The 27,008-nt window shown below is 34.7% G+C and overlaps 1 protein-coding gene across 2 annotated transcripts in view; it reads right to left on the bottom strand.

Moving 5' to 3' along the window:
• Positions 1-27,008, bottom strand: part of LOC150098343 (uncharacterized) — a 554,092-nt gene that overhangs the window by 359,235 nt on the left and 167,849 nt on the right. Inside the window, exon 7 of one of the 2 annotated variants that reach the window (XM_090404722.1) lies at positions 16,104-16,298. The exons of the other annotated variant lie outside the window; for it this stretch is intronic. Within the exon in view, the coding sequence (XP_090260848.1) occupies positions 16,104-16,298 (195 nt within the window). The remainder of the gene's footprint in view (positions 1-16,103; positions 16,299-27,008) is intronic. 2 annotated transcript variants of the gene reach the window in all.

Raw genomic sequence — 27,008 nt, 5'->3', positions numbered from 1 at the left:
AGCTGATTATTTTAATGTTAAATGCAGTATACATTCATGTTTCATTCAAGTGCTATATTGTATACAGTAAACATATTATAATTTGTACACTGTGTTATTTCACTATAAACAAAAAGTAAAATCAGTTAAAAATATAACAAAACAGACTTACACAGTTTAGCATTCAGGTATGTTAAATTGTTAACATACTTTTATGGTACATATAGTGATTTCCAACTTGCAGCCTTTCAAATTATGATGGGAGTGTTGGAATGGAATCCAATTCTAAGTTGAGGACTAGTCACTAAACCACCTTGAACCTAACATTCTATTAGAATGATATTAATAGAATTAAATACTTCTTCCAGGACTGAAAACTATCTTGTTTTCAGTAATTCCAGAAGCTGCTGATACTGAATCAGTCAAGTTTCATGCACTTTCGACATTCTTCAAGTTACTTCTATTTAAACTCTATCTATCTAAGCCAGAATGGTTAGCAGAGTGGATAGTGCTTCTTCTCTCCAACTGATAGGTCCTAGGTTCAAATCTCACTGCAGACATGGATGTTTCTAAATATGTTAAGGTAGCAGATTTTCATCACTCAGTGTGAGACCTTGTGAAGTGGATTGTAAAAAGTAAGTTTGCTTTCTGTGATCAGCCCAACCACAGTACTAAAGTATGACATGTTTATGATCTTATGATCTTTCATGGATGGAATGTGCATAAAAAATAATATTAATCCTTCGCTCGTTAAATACCATTATTTGAAATTATGCTTTTCTAAGGAGGAAAAGTATACTACTCAAGAAGAAAACTGACTCAATGAATATTCATTCATAATGATTGGTTTCCTTTAAAGAAAACGATCAGTACTGTGTGTGTGTGTGTGTGTGCAAGTGTAATTTTTGTCAGCAACAAATATTTTATCTACCTGGGGTCTGATTCAGTGGAGGCCCTGCTCTAGAGACCAAACATGCATAAGCTTCAATTCTCCATGTAAGCAATAGTGGTCTTGTTGGGCAGTGAAATTTATCTTCCATTTATAGATATTTATGAACATATGAACCTGTAGTGGAATCTGAATCTGTAACCTATTGATTGGAGAGTGGAGACATTATCCACGTGACCATCCCAGGCTAGGAAGCATGCCTATGTTTAAAATGTATATTTAAAAAATTGTTCTATGCATTTGCTATGTGCACACAGGATGTATCCTTCTGATGCATCTTACTATTTTTGCACTGAGTGTTAAGTAAATTTGCAAGAGTTTATCCAAATGATGTAATGACTTTTAACTTCATTCCTTTTAGGATCTAGGAAATGACTGATTCAAAACCAAATTAAATATATATATATATATATGGGGTGCTTAAGGGTGAATGGGCTGTATAACTGAGAGGAGACCTCCACATAGCCTTTAAAGGAATGCAGAGAACCGACTAGGACTTCTGACCTAATGTCCAATCTTCACCTTCTCATAGTGCACACTGATAGGTATCAACCTGGATAATGAAAGAACGAGGATGGGCCGACAACTTGGGATTTAGCCAACCAAATTGTATTCTTACTGGTTTAAACCAAAATATAAAAATGATGGTACAACATGACAGAATTTCATGCCAGCTGGGGCATCACCCCAGTTAAACAAGGTCCCCATTGTTTTTGCTGGGGAACCAGGGCGAACAGCAAAAAGTCAGCTACTGGAACAAATCCTAAAACACATCCTAACTCAACATCTCCAAGAGTTCAAGATGACTACTATCAACATAAGAAGCCTGAATGGCAAAGAAATTGGGCTAGCTGAGGAATCTAATAAGTACCAAATTGAGATAATAGGAATGACAGAAACAAAAAAGACAAAAACTGAAGAGATCTTTCAGACCAATAAATATAAAATGTTATATTCAGGCAATGACAATCAAGGAAAAGAAGGAGTAGACATAGCATTCAACACTAAATAAGATTAATCTTCTTGAATGATAGACAATATCAAGTAGAATTATGTGGGCAAATATCAGAATGGGGAACTGGACAATGAGACTTATTTGTGCCTATGGTCCTGCAGAAGAATCTGCTTAGGTAGAAGTGGAGGAATTTTTTGAGGCTTTAGAGAAAGCAACTGACATGAAAAATTAGTCCTTTATGGGGATCTAAATAGTAAGGAGGAAATGATTGGAAGACATACAAAAATATTTGGGGAAAATTTGGAGAAAAGAGAAATGCTAATAATAATGGCAAATACCCGTTGGGGGTGCTTAAGGGTCAAAGCTGTATAACTGAGAGGAGACCTCCACGTAGCCTTTAAAGGAATGTGGAGAACCGACCAGGGCTTCTGACCTAATGTCCAATCCTCACCTTCTCGTAGTGCACCCTGTTAGGTATCAACCTGGATGCTGAACGAACGAGAATGGGCTGGCAATTTGGGATTTAGCAGACCAAATTGCATTCTTATTGGCTTAATCCAAAATACAAAATAATGGTACATGACAAAATTTCATGCCAACTGGGGCATAGCCCAGTAAAAAAGGACCCCGTTGTTTTTGCCAGAGAACCAGGGCAAACAGCAAAAAGTCAGCTACTGGAACAAATCCAAAAACACACCCCAAACTTAACACCATCAGAGTTAAAACTCAGTACTATCAACATAAGCCTGAATGGAAAAGAAATGGAGCTAGCTGGGGAATTATATAAGTACTAGATTGACATAAAAGGGGTGATTGAAACAAAAAAGGCAAAAACTGGTGAGATCTTTCTGAGCAATAAATACAAAATATTATATTCAGGCAATCAAAATCAAGGAAAAGAAGGAGTAGCCGCAGTATTCAACATTAAATACAAGGCAAATCTTCTTGAATGGCAGGCAGTCTCAAGTAGAGTGATGTAGGCAAATTGAATGGAGAACTGGAGAATGACACTTATTTGTACCTATGGTCCCACAGAAGATTCTACTAAGGTAGAAGTGGGAGAATTTTTTGAGGCTTTAGAGAAAGCAACTGACACAATGAAAAAGGAAAAGTTGGTCCTTGTTGGGGATCTAAATTGCAGAGTAGGAAATGATTGTCAGACATACAAAAATATTTTGGGAAAATTTGGAGAAAAGAGCAAAGCTAATAATAATGGCAAATACCTCTTGGATTTCTGCTCAGAAAATGGGACTGATTATTACTAACACCATTTCCCAACATAAAAATGTGCACAAATTCACATGGAGAGAAGAGGAAAGGAATAAGAAAAGTCACATTGACTATGTTATTGATAATAATGATGTTTTCTCCCTAGTGCAGGACACCAGAGTGTACAGAGGATTTAAATTGGAAGTGATCACTATTTAGTCTTGAGCAGGATAAAATTGAATTTCATATTGAAAAGAATAACATGTAAGAAAGTTTTAAATCGAATAAAAGTCGAGCAGCTCTCAGATGTGAACTGTAGGCTAAAATACAGAAAAATTATTGAAGAAAAAATGAAAGAGTTTGAGAACAGGAACCAATTCTTGGAGATTCAGTAGCACGACTTGAAGAAAACCCTGATTGATTCATACAGAGAGGCATGTGGTGAAGTTGTCTGCATGGATAGAAAAATCAGAATTCCATGGTGGACACAGGAAGTTAAAGAGACAGTGAAGGAAAAGAAGAAAGCATATAAAAGGTTCCTGGCTAATAAGTCAGTTTGAGCTCTCAGAGAACACAGAGACAAATGTAAGAAAGTTAAACACTATGTAAAACTAACTAAACAAAAGTCATGGGAGGATTTTGGCAAGAACATAGAAAATAAATCTCAAGAAGGTGGCAAAATATTTGGAGTTTGTTGAAGAAAGCTAGAAATGGAAGAAAGAGTGCTGTAAAAGAAGTTAGAGATGATAAAGGTGGACATAAAAAACGGGAGAAAAAGATATCCTTGAAGTATGGAGTAATAACTTCGAAAAATTGCTAAATGAAACAAGCAGTAATAGCACAGTAGTAAAAAACTCTTAACAGGTATACAGTCAGGAATACATATCCATACTTGAAGTAGAAAAAGTCATAAAAAGGCTTGAAATGTGGAAAGGCAGCCGGAGTAGATGATATTTGACCAGAAATGCTGAAGTATAGTGGTATGAAAGTCTAACAGTGGCTGAACTGCATAGTTCAGAAGGCCTGGACAGAGGGATGAATTCCCGATAATTGGAGTAGAGTTCTCATAGTACTGATATATAAAAATGGAAATAAAACTGAATGTGAGAATTACAGAGGTATTTCGCTACTAAGTGTTCCTGCTAAGATTTATGCAAGGATACTTGAGAAACGATTGAGAAGAATTTTGGAAGAAAACCTTGGTGAAGAACAAGCTGGATTCAGGTCAAACAGAGGCTGTCAGGATCAGATCTTCATTTTATGACAAATAGTTGAGAAATCATGAGAATATAACAAAGATCTGTATTTAGGTTTTGTAGATCTGGAAAAGGCATATGGCAAGGTGCCAAGAGAAAAGCTATTCAATATGCTACAGTTATATGCTATCAATGGGGCATTATATCAAGCAATACTTAGTCTTCATTTGAGTTGTAAGTCAGCAGTTAGAATTGAAGGAAGTTCAGAAAGATGGTTTAAAGTTAAATCTGGTGTGAGACAAGGATGTACATTATCCGCTGTGTTATTCATTATCTATATGGATCACATTATGAAGGAAAGTGGTACTAAACATGATATCAAAATTGGAGATGTTAATATCAGCTCTTTGCTTTATGCGGACGATGTTATACTTCTAAATAAATCTGCTACAAGTCTGCAAGATTCCCGGATTAAACTGAATGACTGTTGTAATAAATATGGTAGAAGGTCAGCAATAACAAGACAAAAACAATGAAAATAGGCAGAATCGTTGAAAATGTTAACTGCGTTGTGAACAGAGAACCTGTGGAACAAGTAAAACATTTTAGCTACTTAATCATGATTTTTAGTGAAGATGGTAAATTAAATATTGAAATAGACAACAGAATCAACAAAGCCTGTATGGTAGGAAGTCAATTCAATAAATTCATAAGGAATAAGAGAGAAATTAGTCAGAACACTAAATTAGCTGTATACAAGACAGTGTTCAAACCAGTTTTAACTTATGGATCTGAGAGCTGGATCAAAAGTAAAACACTTGACCAAAGACTAGAGACTGCAGATATGAGAGTCCTGAGAAAGATTAGAGGCGTGAACAGATGGCATCAATGGCAATATCATATTAAAAACAAGGATATTAGGAAAGAACTTAACATTGTCAGCATTCAGGAATGCGTTAACAGAGCTAATCTCAGGTGGTATGTCACTTAAATGGGCAAGGAAAGATTATCAAAACAAGTGTTCGCTGCCAGGCTGGCAGGAAAACGAACCAGAGGAAGACCAAGATATAGGTGGTTTGATACGATAAGGTGGATTGATACGAAAGTGCCTTAGACGATAGAAATATAAGATCTGATAATGTTGGCGTCTTGACAAGTATCAGACTGATTTGGAGGAAAATTATAGATTGAAAGTTAGTAATGATGTCAATTTTTCATGTAGTATGATCATATCCTGTACACACCTTGAGGGTACATGGCAGGCATTTGATGATGATGACCTGTTGGATTTTGGCTCTGGCCATGGACCGGTTATTACTAACACAATGTTCCAACAAAAAAATGTCCACAAATTCACAAGGAGAGAAGACACAAGGAATAAGAAAAGTCTCAATGACTATGCTATTGTTCATAGTAATGTTTTCTCCCTGGTGCAGGACACTAGAGTGTACAGAGGATTTGAAATTGGAAGTGATCACCATTTAGTCTTGAGTATACGATAAAATTGAATTTCATATTTAAAAAAGAACATAAGAAAGTTTTAAAGCGAATAAAAGTTGAGCAGCTCTCAGATATGAACTCTAGACTAAAATACACAAGCATAATTCAAGAAAAAAATGAGAGTTTAAGAACAGGAACCAAACCTTGGAGATTCAGTGGCAAGCCCCGAAGAAAACACTGGCTGATTGATTCAGCCAGAGAGAGCCATGTGGTGAGATTCTCTCGAAGAATTGAAAAAATCAGTACCCAATGGTGGACACAGGAAGTTAAGCAGTGAAGGAAAAGAAGAAAGCAAATTGAGAGTTACTGGCAAATAAGTCAGCTTGTGGTCTTAGAGAATACAGAGACAAATGTAAGAAAGCTAAACACTGTGTAAAACTAGCTAAACAAAAGTCATGTGAAGACTTCAGTAACAACATAGGTTGTTAAGAAGGTGGCAAGATATTCTGTTAGTTGTTAAAGAAGCTCAGAAATGAAGGAAAGATTGTTGTTAAAGGAATTAGAGATGATAAAGGTGACATGAAAACTGGAGAAAAAGATATCCTTGAAGTTTGGAGTAATTACATAGAAAAATTGCTAAATGAAACAATCAGTGACAGAATAGTGGTAAAAAATGCTGACCAGGCATGTTTGCATGCCAGGTCAGCGTTTTTTATAAAAGCCATCAAAATCCTGAAATGTGGAAATGCAGCTGGAGTCGATGATATTCGACCAGAAATGCTCAAGTATGGAAGTATAAAAGTCTTACAGTGGCTGCATTGCATAGTTCAGAAGCCTGGACAAATGGACAAATTCTAGATGATTAGAGTATAGCTCTCATAGTACACATATATAACAAGGGAAATAAAACTGAATGTGAGAATTACAGAGGTATTTCTCTACTAATGTTCGTGGTAAGATATACGCAAGTATACTTGAGAAACGGTTGAGAAGGATGGCGGAATTAATGCTTGGTGAAGAACAAGCTGGATTCAGGCCAAATAGAGGCTATCAGGATCAGATTTTCACTTTACAGCAAATATTGAGAAATCATGGGAATATAACAAAGATCTGTATTTAAGTTTTGTAGATCTGCAAAAGGCATATCACAAGGTGGCAAGAGAGAAACTATTCAAAATGCTACAGTTGTATGATGTCAGTGGAGCATTATATCAAGCAATACTTAGTCTTTATTTGAGTTGTTAAAATTGAAGAAAGTACAGGAAGATGAGAGGTGAGAGGCTAGAGATTAAGTTATTAAATAAATTCGTAGAACATTTTTTGGAAAGGGGATTAAATTAGGGGCTAGCAAAGGAAAACAACAGACTATCGGTCAGGGCCGATTCCCGGATTGAGACATCGTTACGGGCCCGCCGATCAAATGATGTTTGGCAGAAAAACGCCACCCTAATTGGTCGGTGAAGTTAAAACAAGTAAGGGGCGGAGAAAAGAAGTTAGAAAAAGTGCCGTTAGGAGAACAGGTATAAAAGAGTTGGAAAACCCGCCCCCCACGGGGCTTTTTTGGTTTTGATTTTGTTCCAAAGGAGCACTTCGCGAGCTCTTTCATAGGGATTTCACGATGTTTTCCTGAATGGCGAGATAGGGGTTATATCTCCACACCACAACACGGAAACGAAAGTGAGCGGGATTTCGATTCCGTGTTTCCTGTGTAAGAAGCGAAGAATGCCATATAGTCGAGGAAAAGAAAGCATATTCTTTGTGTTCCAACTTCAGTGACAACTACGAAAAATGGAGAGCTGTAAAGAAGTCGATGTCCACGTGGTGAGCTGCACAGCCGATATATAGATGATTCAAAGTGTGTTCGGAGTTACGAAAAGTTAAGCCAGCGTAAGCCCAGTTCAATTCCAAAAAAGAACGTAGGAGAAGCAGATTATTGGTGAGGTTATATCAAGATAGTTCATTCAGAAAAAGGTAAAGGTCGATATGAAAAACCCAAGAAAGAAAGGTACTGTAAAATATATCTAATGTTAACTAAAATTTGTCTGTGATAAGTATCAATATTCTAATATGGAACTGTTGAAGTGACCAAGGAAAATTTATACTAGGACTTTAGTATCTGACAGAATATATTAAAAGTAAGCTGGCTAGTGTTAATGTTATGTGAATAATTAAGTGTCCTAAGAATTTTGCATGTCTATTGTAATGTATTGGAAAGTTAAAATGTCATAGTTGTGTGTTAGTGCAGAAAGAGGTTTAGTTAATCTACTTACGTTTGAATAGTCAAATAGTGTGAATTAATCTTATTTGTCCATGTCAAATGAATTTACGTGTTGAATGTGTATGGCGGCATGATCGTAATACTAGTTATGTGTTAGTGCAGCAAATGGTTTAGTTAATCTACTTAAGTTTGAATAGTTAAATAGTGTGAATTAATCTTATTTGTCCATGTCAAGTGAATTTATGTGTTGAATTGTTATGGCGGCATGATCGTAATACTCATTATAGGATCATAGCCTAATTACTTGTAATAAGCAAATGTTAGTTTGTAAGTATTTAGTTTAGCATTAAACTGAGTAATAACAAAAATTAAATTGTACCGTGTTAAGGAATTTAATAAACCTTTGTTCAATGATAAAAGAGTTGTCTGAAATTGCTATCCAATGCACCACTTGAAAAATATGAACCTAATCACGCGGGAAATTAATGTTAAGAAACGAGATAAAGTGTCACGACTGCAACATGTTTCACTTTCAGACATATTTGAGTTCTTTCTCCTTATTTTTGTATATAATATCTTAAACTAAATATCCCAAAAGGTGCAGTATAAATACAAATATTAGGGGTACTAAGGGGAGAAATAACTTAGATATTAGTATAAGTTTTGGTGATATCTCGTGCGTAGATAACAGAAGAAAATAGATAAGCGGAAATTATAAAGTAGAATAAAAATCAAATTGGGAACCAACATAAATGGTGCAGCCGGTAGGATATAAAGTATAAGAAAGTTAATAGAATAGAATAAGAAGAATAGGCCACAACATAAATGGCACAGACGACAGGATGTAGTTTAGCTAATTAAATCTTAATTATAAGCTATTTACAACAAGTTAGTTTTGGTAGCAGATCAGACAACTAAGAGGTAGAAGTTTAGTTAAGTTTTGTTGAGAATTGTAGAGAGTAAATTAGTGTAAATTGGATGCAAGTATGACTGAACCCTCTAGTAATTTAGGCATGGATAACAGCGAATTTTTTCGCTGCATTAACCCAGAGCAGGTGTTCCCACAATTTTTGGGTGAGGAGACTGATGACGTCCTAATGAGGAAAGAAATATACCTATTGGGAAGGAGATAATTTACAAGGAAGGAGCAAACTCAAGAGTTACTTAAGGAAGAGATAAATGAGTCTTAAGAGAGGAATCATGAGTCCCACGTAAATAAAGTGAAGAAATCATCACATGAGGAGGTAGTCTGTGAAAGGAAATCACAAATAGTTAAGGTTAAATCAGAGGTAAAATTTTGCAAGACTAAAAAAAGGGAAGAGAAATAAGAACCAAAGAAATTAAGTACATCAGTTATGAGTATATGGATAATGAACGAAAAAAAAAAAAAAAAGGGAAAAGGGGAAAGAAAGTACAAAAAAAAAGGGGAGAAACCCCATATATAAGAGGAAAGTGGAACACTTCAAAAAGGAAAAATTTCTCTTAAAGAAATTTTTTTGTTTAAAGGGGGGACCTTTGTTACACCTGATATCTTGAGAATATAGAATTCTCAGCTATCATGGTGTAACATGAAGAATAAATAAAATAAATTAGAACCCTGCATAAAAGATAATAGTTGAATTAATTAAAAGAAAAAGAAAGATTCTTGCATCCAATAAAATAGATAAAATATAAAGGTTTTGTTAAACTAACTAACAAAAGAAAGAATGTATTAATATTGTGATATGATTTAAATACGAAAAGTTAAATAAATAAGACAGAAAAGGATTAGTCATAAAAGATGGTATGTGAGAGGCTAGAGATTAAGTTATTAAATAAATTCGTAGAAATTTTTTGGAAAGGGGATTAAATTAGAGGCTAGCAAAGGAAAACAACAGACTATAGGTTAGGGCCGATTCCCGGATTGAGAGATAGTTACGGGCCCGCCGATCAAATGACGTTTGGCAGAAAAACGCCACCCTAATTGGTCGGTGAAGTTAAAACAAGTAGGGGAGGAGAAAAGAAGTTAGAAAAAGTGCCGTTAGGAGAACAGGTATAAAAGGGTTGGGGAACCCCCCCCCCACGAGGCTTTTTTGGTTTTGAATTTGATTCTGTTCCAGGAGAGTCCTTCGCGTGCCCTTTCGTGGGGATTTCATGGTGTTTTCCTGAGTGGCGAGATTGGAGTTATATCTTCACGTCACAACACGGAAACGAAAGTGAGTGGAATTTCGGTTCCGTATTTCCTATGTGAGAAGCGAAGAATGCCATATAGTCGAGGAAAAGAAAGCATATTCTTTGTGTTCCAACTTCAGTGACAACTACGAAAAACGGAAAGAGATAAAGAAATCGATGTCCACGTGGTGAGTTGCACAGCCGATATATAGATGATTCAGGGTGTGTTCGGAGTTACGAAAAGTTAAGCCAGCGTAAGCCTAGTTCAATTCCAAAAGGCACGTAGGAGAAGCAGATTATCGGTGAGGTTATATCAAGATAGTTCAATCAGAAGAAGGTAAAGGTCCATATGAAAAACCCAAGAAAGAAAGGTACTATAAAATATATCTAATGTTAACTAAAATTTGTCTGTGATAAATATCATTATTCTAATACGGAACTGTTGAAGTGACCAAGGAAAATTTATACTAGGACTTTAGTATCTGACAGAATATATTAAAAGTATGCTGGCTAGTGTTAATGTTATGTGAATAATTAAGTGTCCTGAGAATTTGAATGTCTATTGTGATGTATTGGAAGGTTAAAATGTCATAGTTGTGTGTTAGTGCAGAAAAGGGTTTAGTTAATCTACTTAATGTTTGAATAGTTAAATAGTGTGAATTAATCTTATTTGTCCATGTCAAATGAATTTGTGTGTTGAATTGTTATGGCGGCATGATCGTAATACCCATTATAGGATCATAGCCTAATTACTTGCAATAAGCAAATGTTAGTTTGTAAGTATTTAGTTTAGCATTAAATTGAGTAATCATAAAAATTGAATTGTACCGTGTTAGGGAATTTAATAAACCTTTGTTCAAATGATAAAAGAGTTGTCTGAAATTGCTGTCCAATGCACCACTTGAAAAATTACGAACCTAATCACGCGGGAAATTAATGTTAAGAAACGAGATAAAGTGTCACGACTGCAACATAGTTACACTTTCAGACATATTTGAATTCTTTCTCCTTGTTTTTGTATATAATATCTTAAACTAAATATCCCAAAAGATGCAGTATAAATACAAATATTAGGGGTACTAAGGGGAGAAATAACTTAAGTATTAGAAAGATTTTTGGTGATATCTCGTGCGTAGGTAATAGAAGAACATAGATAGGAGGAAATTACTAAATAGAATAAAAATCGTATAAAGGGACACAACAATCTCTCCTTATAATCTACATTTCAAAGTTCCAATACATTCTTTAACAATCTCCTTTTCATCTCCAATGTATCTATATATCTGCATCACCTTGGAAACCATGAGACCAGATCCATGCACAATAGCCCAAATGAGACTCTATAAAAGCCTTGTAAAGAGTCAAAATGACTTCCTTATTCTTACATGTCAATGTTCATTTCAGCATTACAATTATCTTCTGAGTTGTATTCACAATCTTTGCTATATGGTCGCTGAACTTCCTATCTACTAAACCTCCAAGATCACCAGCCTAGTCAGTTTCTTCTAGGATGTTTGTTGAATTCCTGCTTATATATTGTAAAAGAGAAAACCCAATAGAAGTAAAGCAAGATTAACCGCAGTATACTCTACAATAATCTGTTTAAAGCTCTATCATGTATAAACAGAAATAAGATTTAGCATTAATTTTATATCAATAATTTTCTTTCTAAAAATGTGTGCTTTTCTATGAGAGAAGTACCAACAGAAGATAGAATTAAGACTGCCTCCCTTCTATCTAATCAATTCACCAGTCTCTCCCTTCGAAGCACATTGGCTCCGACTCTAGAATGTATATGGAGTAAAAATTTTGTCAAGAACAGCTTAATTTCTACATTTGGATTACTGTAATATCTGTTGTGTTGTGTTAATAAGAGCAATAGTTCTCAGATGGCATATTTTAGTAGTGAAAGTGCAACTTGGTCATTTTTGGTGAGGTACAAGATAACGAGTGCCAGGTTGGGTTTTGATGGATTGAGTTGAGGTTTCACTGAGCAAGGACAGCAAATGTCATACTGTGCCAGGATACAGGTTACAGCAGTACACAGGGTGTTTATAGGTAAATAAATAAATAGTTACAAGGGGTTAAATTAATGAATAATATAAAATATATATACAAAGTTATAAGATAAATGAATAAATAAAATGGATGTACAAAGTTTAGTAACTACAATGTGGTATACAGATATAAACAAATCCATAATCAAATATCTTTGAATAAATTAATGTTCTGTAAAAATCAAAAAATGTTGTGCAATCTGTCTGAGTGTCTAAGGCTCAGCCAGATAAGTAAAAGTGTCATTTCTCTCTCTCTCTCTCTTGTGAAGCACTTGCACTTCACCAGAATATGACTAATGGTAAGATGGGTGTTGCATTTCCACCACATGCGTGGGCATCAGCCCTCAGTAAATAAGAATGTGTGAGATGACTGACCTATGCAAAGCCTAGCAAAAACAACTTTCTCTTTTCTGTTCCTATGTTGAATAGACTGCCAAAGCTTAATTTCAGGTAATTTATAATTTCTTAAATTCAATTATAAATTACACTGTCCAACACAATTTTTGCTGACTTTTATGAGACTTGTTTTTTACTAATTTGGGTGCGCTGATTTCAAATATCAAACTCATTTTTCTCTATCACATCAGGTTTTTCCTCTATGGCATTTTCTTTTTGCTAATTTCAAAGTTTTTGATAGTTTTAAGGAGGCAGTACTATTTAGAGGATCAAAAAAATCAATTTTTTTAATATTATTTTCTGAAAGTATGTACTTTTAAAAATCTGTTCCTAACTTTTCATCAAGAAATTCGAAAAATTCCCGAACCTATTATTCAAAGTGGTGCGCAGATCAGAATCGGAGCGCTCACCGCTCTCGCTTGACATGATGTATTTTCTTCGCTGCCGACTAACATGCAATTAACAAGACAAAAAAAAACCAGAGACTTTATTGAAACGTTATAAGCACTCATCATACTTTCACAATCGATTAACTGATTTCGATTGTTCTTTGTCCGCTATGACGCATATATCATTCATTTGTTTTAGGCAGTTGTCATCGCCTACTTTTCATCACCTAAATGTATTAGGTCGGTTATCGGCCTCTCTCGCATTCAAAGCACCAGTACGTGCCGTTGCAGGTTCTTATGCATTTATTCGTTTACTAATAAGCGAGAGTGGTGAGCGCTCCAATTCTGATCTGCGCACCGCTTTGAATAATAGGCTATATCTTCGGGAATTTTTCGAATTTCTTGATAAAAAGTTAGGAACGGATTTTTAAAAGTACATACTTTCAGAAAATAATATTAAAAAATCGATTTTTTTGATCCTCTAAATAGTACTGCCTCCTTAAAACTATCAAAAACTTACAAATTAGCAAAAAGAAAATGCCATAGAGGAAAAACCTGATGTGACAGAGAAAAATGGGTTTGATATTTGAAATCAGCGCACCCAAATTAGTAAAAAACAAGTGTCAGATCATAATCAGCAGAAAAAAATTATTTTTTTTTTATTGGCCAGTGTTATACACTTTTGGTAGGAGTTTTCTTTGATATGCACAAGTGCAAGATGAATGGCAACTCTGCTGTATAGTTACTGCAACTGAGTGGGATCTGGTTGGATCCCACTCAGTTGCAGCAGCTCTCATCACTGCCAACAGAGATCTCTGATCTTGAACTATCAGTATAGATGGGCAAGAAATTAGAGTGGGCTGCTCTGTGTCCATTGAACATCTGAAGATAGACAGATGAAGATGTATAAGACCTCTGTAGTTGGCATAGTGAAAAGTTGCAGAATGGCATGCAAGCCTGCCATGGAGGAATGTTTTGTTTGGTGCAGGTAACATTATAAGCTATTGGCATGAGTGTTGGCATAGTCTCTTTAATAGGCATACCAAAAGGACAGATGGCAGATTGATGTGTGTGTGTGAGAGAGAGATACAGGCCCTCCCAATGGAGAGAAAAGAGACTATGATCTGGAAGGGACTTTAAGGACATAATTAAGAGATAAATTTTTTCATCTAAGTGATGATAGAGGGGATTCATTTGATTTAACATAAAGGCTTTGAATGGGTGTATGTGTGAAAAGCACCAGTAGCTAATCAGATATCCTGATGATGGATTGCGTCCAACCACCAGAGTGTGCATTGGAAGTTTATTTTGCACTTGGTTAGACTATAATAAATTTAGTTTAATCCTTTATCCAAGTGTAAGCAAACAAAGTTTGCGCCTGCAAATATCTTCAGGACTGAGGTAAGGTGGTACATCCCTTGGCAACTCGTAGCAAAGGTGGACCAAGCTCTCATCACTCCTTGTCTCAGTATCTCGCATAATGCAAAGCACATCTCCTTGTGGACATGTATACTGCTATGCATTAAAGGAAGGGCCACTACCCAGACCGGTTTCAACCTTTATTAAGATATGTTTCTCTTGTTTTTCTTTCAAAATTAAAAAATTTATCCCAATTATCCCAATGACGAGACCTCAATAAAGGTCGAAACCGGTCTGGGTAGTGGCCCTTCCCTTAATGCATAGCAGTATACATGTCTGCAAGGAGATGTGCTTTGCATTATGGGAAATCCTGAAACAAGGAGCGATGAGAGCTTGGTCCACCTTTGCTACAAGTTGCCAAGGGATGTATCGCCTTACCTCAGTCCTGAAGATGTTTGCTTACACTTGGATAAAGGATTAAACTAAATTTATTACACCAGAGTGTGCTCTCTCCCTTGCAGAACTGTAAGGACTGGGATCCATAATCAAGCTCTGAACATACAAGTGCATGATAAATGTGGAGCAAGGAGCATCGATCAGCACCCCATTCAGTAAAGGTGGCTGTTCAATGCTTTTTTGCACTTATCCCAAACATGACGAATGTGTGTAAAGAAAGTTAGCTTTCTATCAAAGATGAGTTCCAAAAACTTGGCCTCTGGAACTACAAAGATAACAGTTTGCTCTATTCTTAAATCAGGATTGGGATGAAGAGTGCTTTTCCAGCAGAAGTGCACACAGCAGTTTTTTCTGCAGATAACCTGAATCCACGACAAAGAGCCCACGAGATACAAACGAATGCTTGTCGATGTTGTCTTTTAATGACTTATATTGCAGGAGTGACAGTAAATTGTGAAATCGGCATAAAGACAATTGCCTACTGTGGGAGGAAACTGTTCAGTAATTGAGTTCACTTTAATGGCAAAGAGGATCACACTTAAGAGAGAGAGCCTTGAGGAACTCCCTCATCTAGATGATATGGCTAAGATAACGTGCTTCCTACTTGGACTTGGAGAGCAGGGCTGGATAGAAAGTTCTTAATAAAAACAGTAAGAAACAGGAAGGTCCTCAAGACCAAGATTAAACAGGTTTTTTTTAAGATGCCATATCACCAGGCTGTGACATAGGAAATTTCCAAGACAGCTAGTCAGAGCAATAGGACAATAATTGTTGGACTGGGCTGGATCCTTGCCTAGCTTCAGGAAAGCAATGACAATCGGCTTACCCCAATAGTCGAGAAACTCTTCCTCTGTAAATATTCTGTTGTATGGTAAGAGATGGAGGATGATTGGAAGTGTTTTATCAACTCTTTTTAGTTCCTCCTTAACAAATGGCCAATTGTACGGCTCATTCCCATTGGTACAAAAGCTTAGCCACTGTTTCTCTTGTTTTTCTTTCAAAATTAAAAAAATCAGGAGGATCCTGGCGGCTCTGTATCTACCTTTCATCTTCTGGAGTTTATACCAAAGACAGTTTTTACACTGGTTGTTTAATTAATCAATGATGTAAATTTAATCCAGGATTGTTTTTGATACTGATGTCTCACATAACATGCTTTGTGACAGGTTGGGTTCCTCTATACCAGCTGTACCTCAAACTTCATTCTAGTTAGATGTAGTGGTCCCCCCCCCCATCTTGTGAATTATGTTCTGTTAAGATAAATGCTTCATATCAATGGAACAAACTGATCATCAACTTGATATACCTTGAAAACCAAATCCTATAATTTTTCTAGTAATCATTCTTACCTTTTTTGAACTTCCATGTAAACATAAAGCCTGAGCAACATCAATGCTCATTTCTTCTGGTAGTATTTTAACAAATAATTCAACAGGATGAAGCCTGTCACGAGGATAAATTACAGCTTCTACAATGGGAAAGGCAGCATACTTTTTAAACTGATCTATTGCTTCATTAGTCCAATTGCCTGTAACTGGAACTACCTATATAAAGGAAATACTTAATAGCAAAACATTCCTTCTTCCTTTATAAAAGCATTAAATAACACAGCATATTGGGCTTGAAGTGGGGGACATACAACATAATATGCTACCACTAATTTTGTAATAAATGCTATAATCACCAGGAATTGGCAATTTCTAGTATCAATCTCGCTGCTTATGTATCTACGTCTAAAGAAATAGAATTAGTAAGTACAGGTTAACTAAGTACTTTGAAGCCCACAAGTCATTTTAAACTATTTATGATGCACTAACATCTTATACCTGAAAGTAACTTGCTCGGTCACTTTCAGGTATTTGTCTGTGGTATACTTTATACACAGGTAAGAATACCTGTATATAACTCATGTTGCTTCTATGATTGCCTATAATTTCCAAAAATGGATAATAACTACTTTTTTATGTTTGTTTTAATAACCCACTCTCTATAACCACTTTTTCATTTTTGTTAACCATTTATAAATATACAGTGAAAAATAACTGAACTAGAAAAAGTATATTTTAATGATAACATCTTATTTTTTAAACTGCATTTAAAATTATCATTACTTCTGTATGCAAAGACTGAAATGACCCCCAATTTAGTGGTAATAAATAACAATGCTACAATTAGACAACATTTTGTTTAACTATGGTACTATCAGTAATCTGGGTTTAATTTATAATTTGATACCATTAAACTAAAAATGAATAACAACTAGCATTCTGTACAAATTTAATTTAAAATGGTTTAACCACTTAAGTGCCAAAGAGCCTTGGAGTGAAGAGAGCAGTATTACAAATCATGCATCTGATATGAGAGGGCTGACATGATCGATGAGATCAAACAAAATAGGAAGTGCATGAGAGATTTGTATAATGTGCTATTAATCAAAAGTGCATGGCTGCATTTACCATAAGGTGCATTAGGCACAAGCTGGGGCCTCACTCTCTATGGGGTTTTTAAAACCTTACATTTGAAAACTTGTAAAAAAAAAAAAAAAAATTCTTCTATATTGTCAGTAAAGTGAAAGAACATAAAGTTGTCTTGTTCCATTGCACTAATTTGAAGAATAAAAGACAGCAAAATTACTATTACTAAATAGTTTCATTGCCAAGGCTGATTGATCTCTGGTCATTTCAGGGTTGATTATTTTCGCACATGTGAAATTCGCATTTATTTTTAGGAAGAGACAAAAGAAATAAATTATGCAGCAAAATAAAGGATCAAATATCGTAGGGCAGTAAAGGAAATTCCACATAACACAGTACACATAAAGACAAGTGACACAAAGGTTGCTCTACCACAGTTAATCCGTTAACGACTCTAAAATCGTTGTTCAGGGATTAACGGCAGGGGGGGGGGGAATGCATGATAAAAGATAGAATGCAGATGAAGTTTTGATCCGTGAAAAATGCTGGGGTGGTCTGCCTATTTCATTGTCCTCAGCCAGTAGGAAGGTTAAGTGTCATTCATACGCATGTGTAACAACTGATAGTTTAGTTACCATTATTTGGCTAGTACCTTCCCTCCCTTTATCCATGGTCAACCCAGGTCCGAAAATATTAAATGGAAAATTCCAGAAATAAACAACTTATAATTACATAGGCAAAGTGGATATTATCTAACAATATTTCAAAGCCGAATGTTTGTAGAGACTATGAAATTTTCGTAAGTTGACCTGAGAGTTTACGAGAATACAATCCTCAGCATCCCCAAGTTGCCCTGGCTACTAAGGCAACTTGGGGAAATATTGTTGGATCTAATATCCACTTTGCCTATTTAATTTTACATCGTCAAAATGAAGCCATATGGCTCTTTCTTTAAATAATAGACAATTCATAAGTTTTAAATTGTGCACTGTTCTGAGTAGTCCTTAGTTATCAGATCGACTGTCGCAGTATCACAGTGCTTGTGCTCAAGTAACCCTTATTTTACTTAATAATGGCCCCAAAGCGCCAGCGATGCTGGCAATTTGGATATTCCAAAGAGGTGCAGTAAAGTGCTTCCTTTTTAAGTGAAAATTCTCGACTTCATAAAATAAATAAATAAAAAAAAAACATATGCTGAGGTTACCTAAGATTCCATTCACATTCAGATAACTTTTATTACAGTATGTTGTTAATCTCTTACTATGCCTAATTTATAAATTCAACTTTATCATAGGTATGTATGTAGAGAAAAACATAGTATATATAGGGTTCGGTACTATCTGCAGTGTCTTGAAAAATAACCTCCGCAGATAATGGGGGGGGGACTACTGTATTGTATTTGTAACGCAGTAGACACGTGTATATACCTAATTATATGGGTAAAGTACTTGCAGTCAGTAAGAATATGTTTTTCAATGAATTTATTATTCTTATTTTACAGTACTCGTTTATTTTTAACAAAACCAAGATACTGTTTCTATTTTTGTATTTTTTTTAGCTTTTAAAGTAATTATTTATTTTATTTATTTATATGTTTATTTTGGATTTAATAAATATTTATTTCACTTTTGATACACATAACAATGCCAAGAAAGCTTGAATCTAGAGCTACTAAAAGAAAACGAGAAAAGGAAAAGAGAAAAGGAAAAATAACTAAATAGTCAAAAGGGAGGAATTTTATCTTTCTTACGTTCTTCTGAAAATAAAGGAAGTGAAGAATTTAATACAACTGAAGTTGTACCTCAAACTTCTTGGAATGAAAGCAAAACATTGGTATCAGGAAAAGAAAGAGTGAAAATGAAGAACATCAAAATAATGTAGAAAAAAATAGGAGAGAAAGAAGTAAATGAAACAAATTAAGATAGTTTTGAAGAAAATTTTCAGTCTGAGTCTGTACATTTCCAGCAAGTAAGCTATATCTTATCCTACCGATATAGAAGTGTGGTCAATTAGTATTAATGAACAACTTTTCGAGCATATTTTAATAAATATGCCTCAGAATGTTGGCAAAATAAAATTTAAAAAAGGAATACATAGAACGCAATAGAACATGTCAGAATTGTAAAGGAATCACATTTTTACAGTAAAAAGGTGAATGGAACAAAGGAGAAACAAAAGTAGCTAATTTTTTCAGAAACCAACAAAGCAATTTACTGCTCTATTTGTAAATTGTTTTCTAAGTCAAATAATAGCTTAATAAAAGGTCATGAGCGATGTCCACATATCACAAAAGAAAATCGAGTTCTGTAAATAGTCAAATTAATTCTGAATTGATGAAACAAATACAATCTGAAGAAAATTATTGGAGAGAGGGTTTTAAAAAGAATAATAGCTACCATTAGATTACTGAGCAAACTAGGGCTATCATTTAGAGGCAATACAAATGATAATTTTTGATTCTTGTGGAAATTATTTATCGTGTTTACATTATTTAAGTGAATTTGATGTTTTTTTAAAACATCACAAGAAAATGTACCCCAACTATGGTTCTGGCAGATGAAATCATCTTTCTTACCTGACTTGGGATGAATTCATAGTGTTAATAGCTAATAAAACAAGAGCAATATTATTATCAGAAATTAAGGAAGCTGATTACTTTGCAATAATCCTCGATTCAACGCCAGACATTGCCCATAATGGCCAACCAGCTATTATACTTAGGTACGTTACCGCAAATTCTGGCATTAGAGAAACATTTATTGGGTTCATCAGTATTACACAACATCGTCGTCGTTGTCATGCTTTTTATGTCCTGTTCCTGCTTTGCAGATGAAGTTGATCTTTCCACCTTAACCTTGGATGTCCGCAGTCTCTTCTCCTTCTTGTAGGTTTATATTTATATGCTAGTTTAGGAATCTTATTGTTATTCATCCTTTTTATGTGGTGTAGCCAATTTTGCTGATATTCTTCTATTTCTTGTATGATGTTTTTTTTTTTTTTTCTATCTAATCGTTCTCTTATTTCTGTGTTTTTCTTTTTATCTAACCTAGTGAGTCCCAGTAGAGGTCTTAGAAACTTCAAAATGTGCTGCTTCCAGTCATTGTTTTAGAATCCAAGTTTCCCTTCCAAATTTGAGAGATGGTTTAGAGGTCATATTTTATGTAATCTTAATTGAGCTTCTTTAGTCATTTGTTTTCCAAAATTTCTTTTAATTATGCCATTCATTCTATTGTAAATTAGGTAATCTTGCTTCCAATTGTGAATCAGTAACGTATTCTGAGATTATACTTTCCCAAGTATTTGAATTCTGTAACTTGTTCTATTATTTTATTCTTAAGCATAATTTTGATTTTTTGAATGATGTTTCCACATACTGCCATAGCTTTTGTTTTAGAGATTTTCATTTTAAATTTTTTTGCTGGTTAATTTAGATGGTTAGTTGCAATCTGGAGTTTAACTTCTGAATTTGAAATTAGTACTTGATCATCTGCATAAAGTATTGTATTTAGCTGTATATTATTTGTTAGTTTAACTCCATCTTTGACCGTTGTTTTCCATTCTTTTAGGATTCTGTTTATATAAATGTTGAATAGGATTGGGGATAAGCCACAACTTTGTCGTACTCCTTTATTTATAGTTATAGGTTCTGATAATGTTCCATCTGCAAATTTGATGCAAATTTTTGTTTCTCTGTATAGACTTTTTATTCCATTAATTAATTGAGGAGGTATTTTAATCATCTTGTAATATTTTCCAGAGTAGATTTCTGTTCAAATTATCATACACCTTTTCGTAGTCAATAAATAGAAGAAAAGTGGGCAGATTAAATTATTTTCTTTTTTCTATGATCTGTTGCATTGCGAAAGAGGCATCTGTGCATCCTCTCCCTCTTCTAAAACCACACAGTTCTTCTTCTAAATAATTTTCTGTATATTTAGTCTGTTCTTTAAAATGTTTGCATATAGTTGAGATGCTGTTATTAAGAGAGTAATGCCTCTGTAATTTCCACATTTGTCCTTGGGACCTTTGTGAATATTTATTACTGCTCCAGTTTCCCATTCTTTTGGGATCTTTTGATATTTCCAGATATTATTGAAGAGTTTAAGTAGGTTTTCTTTTATGCTATTGTCTGCATATTTAATCCCCCAACCGGCCAGGACATATATATATATATATGTCCAGATAAATCTGATATGATTCTGTAACACCTATCGAATAACATGAATAAGAAGTGCAAGTTGGTCTCACTATTTCATCCACCTCAGCCGGTAGAGAGGTTAAAGAGCTCAATGCATATTCCATTCAGGCCTGGGCTTTTTCTATTTCTTCAGTTTTTAAATTCTTTTTCTAATTCTTCCATAACTTCTTGATTTCTTCTATTTTGTGAGTTTTGTCAACGTTTTGAATTTCTTGTTTTTCATTCCACAATGTTTTATAGTGTTCTATCCAATCTGCTTTGAAAATTATATTATTTCTTAATTGGTCATTTTCTGCTGTTTGTAGTTGCCTGAAAACTTTAAAACCTATTCTTTGTGGTCCAGTGATATCCTGCTCTAATGATTTAATATATTTACTCCAATCTTCTCTGCATATACTTCTGGAAGGCTTTCTGACTTCATCCCATAGTTTCTTATATTCTATATAGTAAGCAGCGTTTTTACTCTGCAGATAGATTTTAAAAGCCTGTTTTTTTCTTTCAATTAATTCCTTTAAGTAATCATTCCAAGTTCTGAACCATTTTTTGTTTTTCCTTGATTTGTATCCTAAATTTTCTTCAGCTGCTTTTAACATGGTTGCCTTTATATTTTTCCACTCAGTTTCAATATTGTTTGTGGTTGGTTTTATTTTATCTCTTATTCTGCTTTTACATAATTTTCTGAAACTCTACTGTTCTAGGTGGTGAATTTTAAACTGTTTATTAGATGTTGGTTCATTATCTTTTTTACTTTGAAGTATATGATTCTTTTTATGAATCCAAATCTGCTTTCAACTAACATGTGATCATTATCAATTTCACTTCCTCTAAAAACCCTTGTATCCTTGATATTATTATTTAGTTTGTTGTTAATAATAATGTAATCTATTAATGATTTAGTTCCTCTTGCATCCCATGTGTACTTATGTATATTTTTATGCCTGAAGAAAGTATTGCTGATTTTTTGACTGTTAAACATGCAGAAGTCTCTTAATAAAATTCCCTTGTTATTGATTACCGATTCTACCTCTGATCAAATGCATCCTGTTATTCAACTATTTCCCACTCTAGTGTTGAAATCTCCCATCAAGATTGTTGCTTCATTTTTATTTTTTTTTAACAATACATTCCTGGAATTTTGCATAAAATTCTTCTGTCTGTCCCTCTTTTCAATCTACTGTTGCATAAATTCAGAAAATATTGAATGTTTGATTCATAATTTTTATTCTAACTTTGATTATTCTGTCTGATACCCAAGTATAATTTCCTACCAAACCAGCTTTGTTGATTCTGTTGTCTATTTACATATTTAATTTACCATTTCACTAAAAATTTTACCATAGTGGTTAGAATGTTTTACTTGTTCTATAGGTTCTCCATTCACAATGCAGTTGATATTTTCAATGCTTAGGCCTATTTTCATTATCATGTTACTGCTGACCTTTGCACCATATCTATTATAACAGTTATTCAATTTAGTCAGGAAATCTTGAAGACTTGTAATGGTTTTATTTAGAAGTATAACATCGCCCGCATAAAGCAAAGTGTTGACATTAACATCTCCAATTTTGATATCAGGTTTAATACCACTTTCCTTCATAATGTGATCCATATAGCTAATGAATAACAGAGGAGACAATATATATCCTTGTCTGACACCAGATTTAACATTAAACCATCCATCTGTACTTCCTTCTATTCTATTTGCTCTGATTTATAACTCAAACAAAGACTATGTATTGCTTGATATAATGCCCCATTGACACCATATAAGTGTAGTGTTTTGTAGCTTCTCTCTTGGCATCTTGTCACATGCCTTTTCTAGATCTACAAAACTTAAATACAGATCTTTGTCATATTCTCATGATTTCTCAACTATTTGTCATAAAGTGAAGATCTGATCCTGACAACCTCTATTTGGCTTGAATCCAGCTTGTTCTTCACTAAGCTTTTCTTCCACAATTCTTCTCAACCGTTTCTCAAGTATACTTGCATAGATCTTGCCAGGAACACTCAGTAGGGAAATACCTCTGTAATTCTCACATTCAGTTTTATTTCCCTTTTTATATATGGGTACTATGAGAGCTCTACTCCAATCATCGGGAATTTGTCCCTCTGTCCAGGCTTTCTGAACTATGCAGTTCAGCCACTGTAAGACTTTTATACCACCATACTTCAGCATTTCTGGTCGAATATCATCTACTCCTGCTGCCTTTCCACATTTCAGGCCTTTGATGGCTTTTTCTACTTCAGATATGGATATGTATTCCTGACTGTATGCCTGTTGAGTGTTTTTACCACTGTGCTATCACTGCTTGTTTCATTTAGCAATTTTTCGAAGTAATTACGCCACACTTCAAGGATATCTTGTGCTCCAGTTTTCATGTCACCATCATCTCTAATTCTTTTTACCATAATATTTCCTCCATTTCTGAGCCAACAACCTCCAGAATATCTTGTCACCTTCTTGATATTTATTTTCTATGTTCTTACCACAGTCCTCCCATGACTTTTGTTTAGCTAGTTTTACACAGTGTTTAGCTTTCTTACATTTGTCTCTGTATTTTCTCTAAGAGCGCAAGCTGACATATTTGCAAGGAACTTTTGATATGCTTTCTTCTTTTTCTACACTGCCTCTTTAACTTCCTGTGGCCACCATGGAATTCTGATTTTTCTATCCTTGCAGACAACCTCACACATGCCTCTCTGGCAGAATCAATCAAGATTTTCTTCAAGGCTTGCCACTGAATCTCTAAAGTTTGGTTCCTGTTCCCAAACTCTTTCATTTTTTCTTCAATAATCTTTGTGTATTTTAGTCTACAGTTCACATCTGAGAGCTGCTCAATGTTTATTAACTTTAAAACTTTCTTACATGTTATCTTTTCAATATGAAATTCAATTTTATTCTGCTCAACTCTAAATAGTGATCACTTCCAATTTCAAATCCTCTGTACACTCTGGTGTCCTGCACAAGGGATAAAACATCACTATCAACAATAACATAGTCAATGAGACATTTCTTATTCCCTGTCTCTTCTCTCCATGTGAATTTGTGCACATTTTTATGTTGGGAAATGGTGTTAGTAATAATCAGTCCCATGTCCTGAGCAGAAATCCAACAGGTATTTGCCATTATTATTAGCTTTGCTCTTTTCTCCAAATTTTCCCAAAATATTTTTGTATCTCTCACAATCATTTCCTGCTATTCTATTTAGATCCCCAACAAGGACCAACTTTTCCTTTTTCATTGTGTCAGTTGCTTTCTCTAAAGCTTAAAAAAGATTCCTCCACTTCTACCTTAGTAGAACCTTTTGTGGGACCATAGGAACAAATAAGTCTCATTGTCTAGTTTCTCATTCTGATATTTGCCCACATCAGTCTACTTGAGACTGCCTGCATTGAAGAAAATTAACCTTGTATTTAGTGTTGAATACTATGGCTACTCCTTTTCCTTAATTGTCATTGCCTGAATATACCATTTTGTATTTACTGCTCAGAAAGTTCTCACCAATTTTTGCCTTTTTTGCTTCAGTCACCCGTATTAAGTCAATTTGGTACTTATCTAATTCCTGAGCTAGTTCCATATTTTTGCCATTCAGGCTTCTTATGTTGATAGCCGATATTGAACTCTGGTGATGTTGAGTTGGGGTGTGTTTTAAGATTTGTTCCAGTAGCTGACTTTTTGCTGTTTGCCATGGTTCCCTGGCGAAAACAATGGGAGCTTTGTTTAACCAGGCGACACCCCAGCCGGCATGTCATGTTGTACCATCATTTTTATATTTTGGTTTAAGCCAATAAGAATACAATTTGGTCGGCTAAATCCAAAATTGCCAGCCCATCCTCGTTCATTCAGTATCCAGGTAGATATCTAACAGGGTGCACCATGAGAAGGTGAGTATTTGACATTAGGTCAGAAGCCCTAGTCAGTTCTCTGCATTCCTATATAGAAACTTTCCTCTCAGTTATACAGCTTTGACCTTTAAACACCCAAACTACAAGACCAAGTACAAGACTAGTATTAACAAAATTTTACAAACTTTTGGGACTGATATTGACTCAGATAAATGCATTGATGAAGTTAAGCAATTATTAATAATGATAAATGAAGAAAATTCTTCAATTAAAAGTATGTACAAATTTATAAATTATGGGTTAAGGTCTACTTTTCTGAACATGGTAATAATTTTAAAAATATTTTTGATGATGCCTATTTCAAATGTAAGTGTGAATGCTCTCATTTTCAGTGTTGAAACAAATAAAAAATTATTTAAAAAGCAACTTATACCAAAATAAAACAAGTGACCTGTCATTATTATGCATTGAATCAGATGTAATTGACTCGATTAATTACGATGACATTATAAATATATTTGCTACAACCAAAACAAACAAAAAAAAAACGTTTATTTATTAATTTTTTTAAATTTAAATTTGAAAAAAAAAAAAAAAAAAAAAAATCAGCTAAAGCCTTTTTATTCCCGTATACGGGAGTAGGCGAGGCCATTTAGCCCTATCTAACTTTTGGAGACTGAGTGGGAAGTTCAATCTCCACTGGTACCCAATCAGAGACAGATGGCCCAAGGCTATCACTAATTAAGCGGTGCGCAGTGAAGAGAGACGGCTCAAATGTGCCGCCATCTCGTGGTCCCTAATCCTACCACAATATATTTAATGTCTGAAATAATGTGGGTTCTACGGTCGATTTTCTTGAGTTTACAGGATGAAAAACCCGAGTTTCCGGGAGGAAAAACCTGCTTGCCCGTGCCAGAGATCGACTAACTCGGGAACCGGTCGAAAAAAGGCTTAGAAAAATTTCCTCTAGTCGCCGACTAGACTCGAAACCAAGCCTTCCTTCGTGCGGCCAAGCACGGTGGTGTGCAAACGCCACATCCACTGATTTCAAACTTAAATTTGAACTAATTTATTTTTATACTTTTCTAAATGCAAATGTATGTATATGTTGTGTTATTTTTATTTTATTAAAATGAGTTATGGAAATGTCGACTTTTATTTTCAATAAACTAAAAAAAATGCATATGAATTAGATTAACTGACTTGTTCTTTTGAGATATGATGTTGTGCCTAGGTCCTAAAGTATAAATGAGGCCCTGCAAAAGTGCTCTTATTATAGGCTGTTTCCAGTCTGATATAATTAACAATTCTTGAATGTTTACATAATACTTTAACAACATTACTTCCAAGCCTCTATGGAGTTCAAAGACTCATCATGGAAGGTTCAACAGTCATAAACCACTAACTATCATACCTTGTTTTGAAACCAGTCATAACTGGAATGCCTATCACTCACTCTGGCAACTCATTCACTAGTTCACAACCCATCATGTGAAAAATCTCCTTTTCACTTCCTTATTCACATGACATGAATTTTTTTGTACAATTTCCAGAGATGCAATAATTCCCCTGTATCTGATAGACTCCTCTCACCAACTTATAGCATTTCAATCACATTACATCTCCTTGTGTTGAGGCTCTTAGGTGCTATGAGGACATCATGTTGGAGGTTTAATGGAATATTTACAGCACTGGGAAAGGATTAAAAACTGATCTTAATGCTTCCAATATTTCATCTCAGTCACTGAGACATCTTCAGGAATTACAAATAACATTTGTAACACACAACACAA

Source organism: Typopeltis vanoorti, chromosome 15, assembly GCF_054136105.1.
Source record: "Typopeltis vanoorti isolate ZY-2024b chromosome 15, IOZ_Tvanoo_1.0, whole genome shotgun sequence".
NCBI lineage: Eukaryota > Metazoa > Arthropoda > Arachnida > Uropygi > Thelyphonidae > Typopeltis > Typopeltis vanoorti.
The sequence above is the reverse complement of the archived record's forward strand: the minus strand, read 5'-3'. Positions and strand labels throughout refer to the sequence as shown.